The sequence below is a fragment of the Poeciliopsis prolifica genome, unplaced genomic scaffold (assembly GCF_027474105.1).
Source record: "Poeciliopsis prolifica strain line A6 unplaced genomic scaffold, Auburn_PproV2 SCAFFOLD039, whole genome shotgun sequence".
NCBI lineage: Eukaryota > Metazoa > Chordata > Actinopteri > Cyprinodontiformes > Poeciliidae > Poeciliopsis > Poeciliopsis prolifica.
In genome coordinates, this window is record NW_026562414.1 from 350,351 (window position 1) to 361,756 (window position 11,406).

The following is an 11,406-nucleotide window of genomic DNA, read 5'->3' on the forward strand; positions in this document are numbered from 1 at the left end:
AAATGCATAGTGAATTCAGATTTTTATTTGAACGAGATCAATATGAATACACTGGAGTCACTGATGTTGATTGTAAATGATTCAGACAACTAACAGTTAAAAATAACATATTTTTAAAATGTACTCTTTAAATGTATACATTATCCAGTCTTGTTAGGTATTTTTGCCCTGATCCATCCAAGAATTAGCAGGACTGACATTGAATGTTGAAAAATCACAACCCCAAGAAACTATACTTATATTGGCAGGTAACATAATTAACAATTACATATAAATTTCAGAATCTATTTCACATTCATAAATTTTATCTCTATATCTTTATACTGCACTTTAAATGTTTTGCAAATGAGACCATGATTAATTCAAGTGAATTACAACATTATTAAGTTAAAAATGAGCGCATGAAAAAGTAGTTTAAGTTTTGGATTGAGTTCACAATAATTAAAACTTTTAATGGGCTGAAAAACTGACCCATTTTGCCAGACAGTAAAGTCAAACATCCAATGAAACGTTTTCAACTTTTCCAGCAACATAATCCGCCACAGTCAATCGTCACTATGCAGAAAATTTTCACATTATTTTTCGTTCTATTTATAGCTCTCAGCATATGCATTCCAAATTCAACAGAAGAATTTATTTTTGAACGAGATGCTGGGATTCTCCTATCTCAGAACCCTCAACCCGAAGGAGCACAAATAAGCTCTAATAAATTGTATTTTCCCTTTCAATATTCATTTTGTTTGTTCATGTCTCTGTTTTTGTTGGGGAATTAAATACTCCATGTGCCTTGTGGCTACAGGTCTTAGAAAAAGACATCTTATACACACACCCACACACGCACACGCCCACACGCACACCCACACAGCAGTGAGCCCGGTTGATTGGATGGTGGACGGCTGGAGTTGTTATTGCAGAGCATCCAGCTGAGTCTGGTTTGCTGGATAAGGATGTCCTTACAGGGCATTTCTCTGTGTGAACGATGAGGAAGCAACCCCTAGTGCGTGTTTGTGTTTGCATGTGTACGTGTGTATATGAGCAAGAGAGAGAGAGAGTGAGACAGACAGAGAGAGTGAGAACTAAAGAGAGAGAGTGGGAAGAGAGAAAGATTTCCAAGAGAAGAACAGAGAGGCTGTGGACAGATGCATCTGTCTGCCTTCACGGTTTGGCCTTCAAGTCGAAATCTTGGCAATGCTTGCAAAAAGTGACTTTCCCCATTGGAGTGGTGAGTGCCAAAGGCTTTCCTGCAGAGAAACAAACTGGAGAATAACAGAGAAACTCGCTGGGCTTTTCATTTTGTTGCAAAAATGCCTCAAATAAACTTTCTTCTTAAGGCAGTGTAATTGGAGTTATTGATATGGACAATGTGAATGGAGAACAAATACATTTGTCTTCAGCTTTATTGATAAAATCTCCTGATGCTTATTATTGGCTCATTTGTTTTTTGTTTGTTTTGCTTTTTTGAAGAAAAGACAACCCAACTAGTTGTGGCAGAAAGTTTCCCACATCGAACCTGCCTGGAGTTTTTTTCTTGTTAAAATTGAGTGGTTACTCTCCACATTCTCCACTTGCTTGCTGCCATTTCAGTGGTGGCCTTGCTTGAAAAGAAAACTTCATACAGATTGCCAGTATATGCTGTGTACATCCTGTCTGTCCGACTGGCTTCAAATCATTTTGATTGATTTGGTTTCTATTTATTCCAAGCAAAGCAATTATTTATATTGCATTGAATTTCTGCATTGACCATATGTGAGCTGATTCTTGGCTAACTTGGAGTTTATAGATTTAAATTTGACATGTTTGACATTTGTTGTGAACTGAGGCAACATTTATAAACTGCTAAATTCAATTGAGACTGCTGTGTTTCTAGTAGTCGGTGGGGAACACTGGTTAAACAGTGCCTTGCAGTCATTTGATACCTGGATCTGAAATTGTTTTTCTCCACGAGGTTTTAGGAAAGGTACACCTACTTGGCATGTTTAAGAACCCATTCCAGTTGCGCAATCATTTCCACAAAGATTCAGGGATCAACTGTTTCAGCAAGGGATGACTGGGCCCAGCAGCCACCCCAGACATCGAGGATCAAAAACTCAGAACAAGGATAACACCCTCTCAGCATTCAATGTTTTTAATCGAGGGATCAGCTAGTGTGACAAGAAACAAAATGTGCCCAAGAGGTACAGAACAGGAGCAGCTGAAAGGCAGAAGCTGGCACAACTAATATAAAGCGTTGGAGTGAAAATAGCCTGGTAGTCTTCCCACCTTCCATAAACGTAAAGGCATCACATCTTTTGTCTTGTTCATCTCTCAGGAGTCATGCTCTAATAGCTTTTTAGGCTCTTATCGCTCTGGTAAGAGGGATTTAAAGTTGGTTTTCCATTGCTCAATGATGGAAGGAAAAGCATTCGTTTTGCACATAATCCACCGTGAATCAAATTTACAACGTCATAAAAAAGCTAAATTTGTGTCTTTCGATTAAAAGCATGTTTGACGCATGGATTTAAGAATGATCAAAAATACCAGGTTAGGGATTTATTAAAAATAGCTCAAGGAACATGTACTGGCTGCTGCAGCAGAGAAGGTTTTTACCAGCTGCCAAGAGTTGCACCAAAATGTGTTGGACTGATAAAAAGGAATGTTTAAATAGTGCAGTAGTTATGTGGTTGCAAATAGCTATGGATTAAAACATATGGAGCCATGCAAAATTATGCAAATGGAAGGAAATGGTAGAAGGGGTTTTCAATTTGCTATTCCAGATATGAAAAGTTTACAGTGAATTTGTATTTGTGAGGATCAGTCCTGCTGGAAGATGAAACTTCAGCCAAATTTCAGTTGTTTTGCAGCCTCTGAAGTATTGTCCTTTGTCTTGATGCCTGCAGTTGCCCTTTACTCTTCTCATCTTTAGAACATTTCAAAGATCATTTCACTGATCTTTGAAATGTTCAAAACTAGGGCTATTGCTGCTTTAAGTTTCTCTACAACCTTATCCCTGACCTGTCTGTCTAAGAAAATCAGTTTATTCTCATTTTGAGCATGTTTTTCCTGTTTCTCACACAAATCCTTTTAGTACTTTAAATAGACAAATACTTGTTATGGAAGTCCTCTGTATTTACATTAAGCCCTGCATCAAATCCACTCTGCAGAAATATGCTGCTATGTAAGCCTCAACCAAAAAAGAGAAAGAACAAAAACAGACTAACGAAAAAGAAAAAAAAAAAGGTGGATCAGCTGGTAGAGCCTAGGTCTGGAATCTTAAAGAAGAGACCTGATCTCATGCATGCCCTCAGTGGTGTGAATAGAAAAAAAAAAAAAATTAAAGAGGACGATCTTGAGCTGGCTGAGGTCATTTCTCTTTTCTCTCCCTTTTTCTCCTCTTCACTCCACTCCTCCATTAATCATGTCTCTGCACATTAAAATAAGCTTAACAATTTATCCCTGTGCTGTGCTCTACTTCCACTCAAGGACACCTTGCACGCAGGTTTCCCCGTGCGGATATTCTCCGACTCTGTACCCAACTCATTGGGCACCTTTCAGTCTTGATCCAGCTTGATGGAGTGATGAAAACTTGGTGGAAGGAAGCTTCATCTTCCTAAGTCAAGGTTGTCATTCATGCTGTATATCCTCATCACAATTAGCACTTCTGCTAATCCCTTTGTCTAGCTGTCTAATGGGGAAAAAATTGAATTTAAGGACTTATCCCTACCCTCTGAGACAGACTTTCACTGACAGCTAATAAGCAAGCTTGGACGTGAAAAAAAAAGTAGTTTATGCTTACGAATACGAGGGGATAAAGAGAAAATGGAGAATACAAAAGAGTGTTTGAAGTGATGGAGGAATAGGGAGAGAGAAGGAGATGTAGGTAGAGTAAAAGAAAACGAGAGAGGAAGTAAAAGAGAAAATGAGCTTGGTTCCCTTTGTGGCACAGTGCTTAACCACTTAATCATGTTCTGGTCTATAAATAGGTCTTCAGAGACATGGAATATTGGGAGATTAATGGAAGTGAATAGAATGCCATCATACTCTGAGGCTTCGACACTTCTGTTGCTCTTCAGTTTTGTGTATTTCATTTTATTTCACCACACACTGGCAGAATCTGCCTCTTCAATTTTATCGTAACAGCGTAGATATAGGTTGGTTGAGGTGAAGGGAGGTGGGGTGTGGGCGATCGGCAGATTGCACCCACTCTACCTCCCCCTTCACCGTCTCTTCCTTTCTTCTGCAAAAGCCTTGCTGAAAGACGGGCACGGATACTGAAATCTAAATGGCACCAAATGCAGAACAGTTGATGCAATGCAAGTCTGGCAAGCTACCCAAAGAACACACGCTTTTCCAAGAGCAGAAAGCAGGAAAAAGTTGTCTCTGCTCATTTCACATTCTGTGCAATGCGGCGCAGAGTTTCTGCTCGGCACCTATCACTACAACTCATCTCCCGAGGAAATGTTGAAGCCGCTCAGGTAGCAGGAATCATCTTGCATTTCCCAGCCCTCCTCGCTGTTTATGTGCACTTGTGTGAGACTGTGTGAGTGCATTCTGGGTTTGCAAGCTCATATGTGAGTATAGCCTCATGCCAGGAGCAATTTTACTCGAACCATAGCAGCGGTGTTATTTAAGCTGGAGAGCAGAGAGGAAGGTTATTATTACACTGGCCCTACTCTGAAACCAAACTATATTATGCCCTAAATGGAAATAAATTTAACTGGGGAAGAAAAGACAACTTTAATTATGCTGCTCATACTCTAGATGTGCTTATTAGGGTCAGTATGCTGAAGAAATTCTAGCAGAATTCTTTCTGCAGAAATTTACACATATCTTTTAAAAATTACTTGTTCACTGTGAGAATGAAGTCACCTTTGATCATTAGACTGAAGAATATACACACAAGTATATTGTGTATAAATGTGTATGTATAAATGTATACATGCACAATATGTTATTTTGAATGAATTTTATTGTAATATTCACTGTTCTATTATCGACTGTCATCTCCCTCCTTATTTAAGATTGAACAGTGACTGCTCAGTTTTAAAGGTTTTCTGTTAAAGTATGTATTACAATACTGGACTCCAGATTTTATCAGAAGTTTTCCAAGTTGGGAGCAGACAATAGTAACAGAAAGTTTTCTGTACAGTGTCACGCTCCTGCTAAACCCAAAAAGCGTATTAATCAATCATAACAGCTCATGCATTAATCAACAGAGTACATAGCTCTAATTGTGGCTGAATTTCTATTTATTTGCAGAGCAAGTGGTAAAACACTCTCCCTCCACCCACTTGTATGTTCTTGCGTCATAATTACACTCACTTTCTGTTAGTGGGTGTATTTGTCAGTTGGGGGCGATCGCTCTTCTGATTGACCTGACTGGCCAGATTTTCAGATGAAATCGGGTAACAGCCAGCGATGGACTTGGCCAAACAGTAGAAGAAGAGCGAGAGGCGGAGGAGAGCAAAGCAGAAAAAGATGTAAGAAAAATAAACTAACTTTCTTTTTCCATATCTTCTTCGTTCTCCGCCATCTGCTATCTTCTTCCTCTGTGCTTTGAATTAATACCACATTCTTTTTTTTTTTTTTCTATTAGGCCAAATCCCATGCTGGCTGTCACCGCATTTGAGCTGAAGAAGAGTTACCACCCCCAACTTAGAAGTTTAGCCACTAAACTGAAAGTGAGTGCAATTTTCTGGCAACCACATACAGATGGGTTGAAGGAGCATGTTTCATCGCTTGCCATGCTGCCTCACGTGCTCACAAATAGATGGAAATGTAGCTGTTAAATGGATGCAAATGGAAGCAATACATTTTCCCTTCTAGATTTCACTTTTCATGTTTCCTCCAAATTCCACAGAAGTCTTGTCTCACAGTGCCGTCTCTTATGAGACAATTTTTTAGTTATCACCAGACAATCACTTACCAGGGTTAAAGATAATTTTTTAAAATTGTCCTTATTGATCTTTTGGTGCATCTCCTGTTGTAAGTGAACTACAGAAAACTGCACACAAACTGGGGTTTGCTTTTGTATTTTATTTACAATTAGACTATATTCCCACACTGTTAGACCACAAATAGCTTGGGAAAAGACAACATAGGAGATAAGGGCCTTTTTTCACATTTTCTTTCGTCAGAGAGAACTGGAAAATCTTCTGCTTCAGTTCAAAATTACTCATCAACAAAAAGTCAGTTCTTCTTAGATACAAACAGACATGTTTTCTTTCTTGTAATTTCTGTTTCCCTTCTTTTGACTTACTCATTTAGGTAGAGACGTGGCTCGGTTTCAGCAAAGACATCCAAACCGAACTTTGTAGTCCCTGCAGGTGCTAGGCTTTTGGTCTGTTTGACCACAAAAATAACCATTCTTTGGACTGCAGCTGGAAAAAAAAACAGTTCAGAGAAAGTGAGGATGGCACAAGATTGCTTAAAAATAGAGCCAACAATGCTTTTTGTCAAGATAGGAATGTTCTGAAAAACCCATGTCAGTACTTGAAAACGTTTGTCCAATTTTGAAAAGTAATCATTAAAAGTTTCTATATAAAGACCAATTTTAACATGACATGATTTATTAGCAGTTATGTTTTTTAACTGTGGGTAGAAGAGAGAAGAACCTGAAGGAAGCTCACTAAACACTGTAAAAATAACTTAAAACTCGTATGTCTCGTGTGCTCTTGATGTACCAGAGATAGTCCAGGGATCTATCTACAGTGTTAGCTGCGCTAGGGGATCTATTTAAGGTTTAGCTAGTAACATCATAAACTGGTTCCAAAGTTTCTCTTAAACCTACAAAGGATAAAAACTTAATAGGTACAGGAGTGTTAGATTCTAGCTTTGCCAACTTTTGTACTGTTGACATTTTAAATATGCACACAATTGTTCATGAATAGCATTTTTCAGAGAATTCAGTCAAAATTAACTAGTCATAGTTATTTTCATGTCTACTGTCTTTAATGGGTTGTGTTTTGCTTGTGGTACTTAATTTATTCTTTGGATCATGCAAAATACAAACAAAAAAGGCTGCATCCCCTATAATGTTCTTATAGGGAATGCAATGTTCCTGTTGGTGATTGTGGAAGGAGGATTTTCTGTGTGGATGCTTATTTTCAAAGGAAACTTACACAAAGAATTTTTCCCGTGAGTAGACAGCCGGGGTCAAAGTGTCGGTGGTAATGGTCTCAATGTACACAGGCTCTTTGCAAATTTCTCCAGGGTTTTTGCTTTGCAGATTCTCCAGACTCTCCCAGTCACTGGTTACAGAAGGGTCATCTCTATCATACCAGTTAGTCCAGCACACTGCAGTGGACAAAGAAATTAAAAATGCACACCCTATTTTAATTCGAATTTTTGTGAAAGAATAAAAAAAAAAGTATATTTTTCTTAACACCATAACATTTACTTTTTGTTACCTATGACACCACAGTAAGGAAGAGGGCAGCTGAAGCGAACCTTATAATCCTCACACTCCCTGTCAGGTTGGTCTCTCTTTCTGCAGGTGAATCATCTCTTTGTGTCACTTCTGTACAAAAAAAAAAGACACTTATAAAAGAAACTTAACCGTTAGTGTAGAAACATCACTAATTAGTGCAAATGAAAGGTCTACAAGGCAGTGGTGAGAGCAGCAATGTTTTATGGTTTAGAGGCAAGAATGGAGCTTGCAGAGGTCAACATGTTGTGTTTCTCTTTGGGAGTGATGAAGGATCAGGAATAATTACATCAGAGAGACATTTCATGTTAGATGTTTTGGGGATAAAGTTAGAGAGGCCAGGCTGAAATGGTTCAAGCATGTTCAGAGGAGAGACAATGATTATATCTGTAGAGGGATCCTGAGTTTGGAACCACAGGTCAGGAGGATGAGAGGAAGACCGAAAAGGAGATTTGTGGATTTGGTGAAAGATTATGTGAAGTTAGTTGGAGTAAGTTTAGTGGACACAGAGAATAGGACAAAATGGAGACGATTCACAGAGGCAAATGCTGGCAGGAAAAGTTGAGAGGGAAGAAAAATAAATTATGTTAGTAATGCAACAGAGGAAAAGACGTATGAAAGACACATACAAATGTTGCAATGTACAGCAGGAACAGTAAGTATGGAGCATGCAAAGAGTGCATTTGCTGAGATTTGTTGCCTTTACTAATGCCTCTGTGCAAAAACTCTCAGACACACACACTTTTCTGAGTAAAGAATGATTTTATTTCAAACAAGCTCATGTTGCAGATCAGTGCACATTACCTGGGGAGAATCTGAAAGTTGAATTGTAAAAGGACTCAAGAGTATAAACAGCTCGCACAGCTTCACATATTTGACTTTGTTACCTCTTCATTTAGTACAGCCTTCAATTGCAGCGACCTATACCTTCAACTGCCTTTATACACATTCAGAAACTCTTTACCTTTTTAGCTCACTCTCATTAAAAGAGTAGCTCAGAAATGTTTTCCCTAAAGGCCTCTATTAATATATTTTTACATATGTAGTGCCTACACATAGAAAACTCTGTGTGAATATATTTATAGTTAGCATAATATGTGAGGAAATAAATTTAAATTTATCATAATATCATAGTTTTTAATCAATAGCATTGATTAAAAACTCACAAGTGATTAAGACAAACAGAAAACCCAACACAAATTAGCTCATAGATTATTTGTAATGAAATGGAATGACACAAGAAATAAATATTTGAGACATGAATACAAAAAAGAGCAAAAGAAAATATAAAGCCAAGAAAATCACAAAAAGTTTGTCAGCACTTTGAAAGCAACCCCCTATCAGTGCAAGTTAATGTCTGCTGCTTTTGGAGAATCTGCTGGTGAGAAGATTCCTAATTACCAATGTTTCACACAAGAACAGATAGAAGAAAACAACTCTCTCATCTCAAGAGCTTTGCAACCTTATTGTTGAAAATCCTGTTGGGATTGATTTACAGACATACTTCTACATTTTTGAATGTTTCAGTTCAGGCCGTAAAGCAGAAGAGGAAAGGATAGCATTACATCCTAAATTAACTATCAATTTAAATGAAAGAATTTTCCAAGATACAGCTTGTGTCTCCAAATTGACTTGAAATTAGTAAGTTTATATGACGTAAGAATTAATGGAGAAATTTACCCACGACATTCCAGAGGAGAACTTGAAGTAAAGGTCTCTTTTTTTAAACCAAGACAATCAATCTAAGCACAAGGAAACAAAATGAATTTCAGAGTCAGAGAACTGAATCCAATAAAAATTGATGGAAAGAGCTAAAGTTCAGAGTTTAAAGAAAAGCTGAGGGTATTGTACCACAATGCCCTCAGGATTTGTGTGGAATAATGGGCCAAAGCCACTTTTGAGCAAAACATGTGGCTAGCTTCCACACATGGGAAATGTTTTGAAGCTGTAACAATAAGTTTCAGTAATTATATTAGATTAATGAAGCAGAATCAAAAGGTGGTTTAACTAATTCTAATTTAAATGTGTGCAAATGAACTTAGGAAAGCAGATTATGCTGCTTTCATTTGATGTGATGCTTTCTCTAACAGAATTGTTTGTTTTATAGTTGATTTGTTCAGGACGTGTGTCACAAAAATAGAAAAAAATAAATGACAAAGTTCATTACTTAAGCAAGGATTAACTACTAAGGGCTACTACAATTCAATTCCCTTCCATGAAAAAAAAAAAGTGAAACTTACATTGCAATTTTGTCTCCTGCTTCTTCTGGAGTTAGACCAGACAGTGTTCCAGCTTCAATGTCTAATGGGTCCGGACAGATTTTTCCAGGATACCTTTGGAGAAGTTTGATAAAATTTTCCACATCTTAATTTCTTGAGGGATTACCAGTCTCAAACCATTGAGTCCAGCACTCTGAACAAATAAAAACATTAAATTAACTTTGCAGATGGATTTGTAGCTTATAAATGTGTCAAAATCTCTAAACTACAAGTCCAGGTGAAACTGATAGTTCTTCTAAGAAAACAAAAGTGGGCTCTTCTTACGATGGTTGGTGGGATGATGGCACGGCAATCCTAAAGAAATTTTAAAAAGAAAGCAGAGAGTGTCAGTCTTTATGACTAAAATAAATAATCCACTAAATATGTCTCAATGTGAAAAAGAGCTCAAATTAAAATCTGACTTGATACAATTGGACCACTGACTATAAGACAGAAGCAGGAAAATAAAAAGTATTTTAGCAACAGAAAATATTATTTCAAAATAAATGTAGTCGTCAATCTGAATGAAAAAAATTAACAATATATTTATCTTGTTTTTAAAAAACCCAAAAAAAAGTCAAACAACAAAAGTCTAATCTGGTTCATCTGACATGATTTTCATAAGGCAAAAGAATAAAAAAGAAAAGCATTTAATTAGCATAATAAAAATGTATTTGAGGTTCAAACAAAACAAAAGTAATCTAAATATGTAGAGGTGCTGTCTATGCATGAGTTAAATTGAACTATAAATACCAAATGTGTTTTAGATTTCAAAATGGTTAGAAATTAGGAACTCACTTGTTAAAAATGGAAACGTGAGGTCTAAGGCACAAAAACGAAGGAACAAAACTGTTATTTCACACAAAACCTCCTCCTATTATTAAGTGTTCTTCTCTTGAAAGAGATTGACAAATTAGAAGTTTAGTATATTTAAGAAAAAAATGCTACAGAATAATTTAACTTAAAAAAAAAAACATACCAACTTACAAATCACAGTGAAAAGACATTTCAAATGTGACAGAAATTCACAAGTAATCATTTTACCAGTAGTTCACTGTGTGAAACTACAGTACAGCTCAGAATCATTATTATTCCTGGCAGGTTTTGGTTTCTAGATATCTTTTAATTTTATCCACATGTTTCTTCTGACTGTAAGAAATAATTGCAGCGTGCTCCTGTCAGACTTGAATATGATAAAGAATTTGTGCAGGGAGCTAAAGATTAGGAGGAAGGGCAAGGGGGGCCCTCCAACTTCAAAGACATGGAGTACATCTCAATATGTGAATGTCTAAAGATACCAGTGGAAGCAAGCAAAAAAGCTTTTCAGCAATTAAAAAAGGGCTTTGACTTCTTTGATGCGAAGTGAAAATTTTTCATGTGAATGTTTTTAAGCCTTAATCTGCTACAGATATGAGTACCTTTGGGATTAACTGTATATTATAGTATATAATGCAAGGTCATTCACATCGACTAACTTCAACTTAAGTAGAAGAGCCTCACTCTGTTCAGCTTCTTGAGCCCATGATCCTATGAAAAAAAAAAAGAATCAAAATTATGCCATGGTCTCCAATTAGTCAACCTGACAAAACAGAATGTTCATTAGAGGAATGAACTTACCACAGATCACTACAGCCAGAACTGAAAGACTAATCTAGAACAAAATAAAATAACAAATTTGAATGTGCATATTTTTGCATTAAATATTTAAAATTGCAGCCTAAGAAGTTACAAATTACCACTTTTATC

General features: G+C 36.9%; 1 protein-coding gene and 1 long non-coding RNA gene across 2 annotated transcripts; both read right to left on the reverse strand.

Moving 5' to 3' along the window:
• Positions 1-6,196: 6,196 nt before the first annotated feature.
• Positions 6,197-7,476, reverse strand: si:dkey-205h13.2 (cartilage intermediate layer protein 1; the record flags this gene model as incomplete). Its single annotated transcript, XM_055054486.1, has 3 exons — positions 6,197-6,356; positions 7,098-7,272; positions 7,386-7,476. Coding segments are annotated over 3 exons (360 nt in total), but the record flags the coding sequence as incomplete, so codon positions are not given.
• A 2,181-nt stretch (positions 7,477-9,657) lies between these two features.
• On the reverse strand, positions 9,658-11,177 carry LOC129375420 (uncharacterized). Its single transcript, XR_008607635.1, has 3 exons — positions 11,161-11,177; positions 9,946-9,975; positions 9,658-9,735 (listed from the first exon to the last, which is right to left on the reverse strand). It is a non-coding gene; the product is annotated as an uncharacterized LOC129375420 (long non-coding RNA).
• Positions 11,178-11,406: the final 229 nt, after the last annotated feature.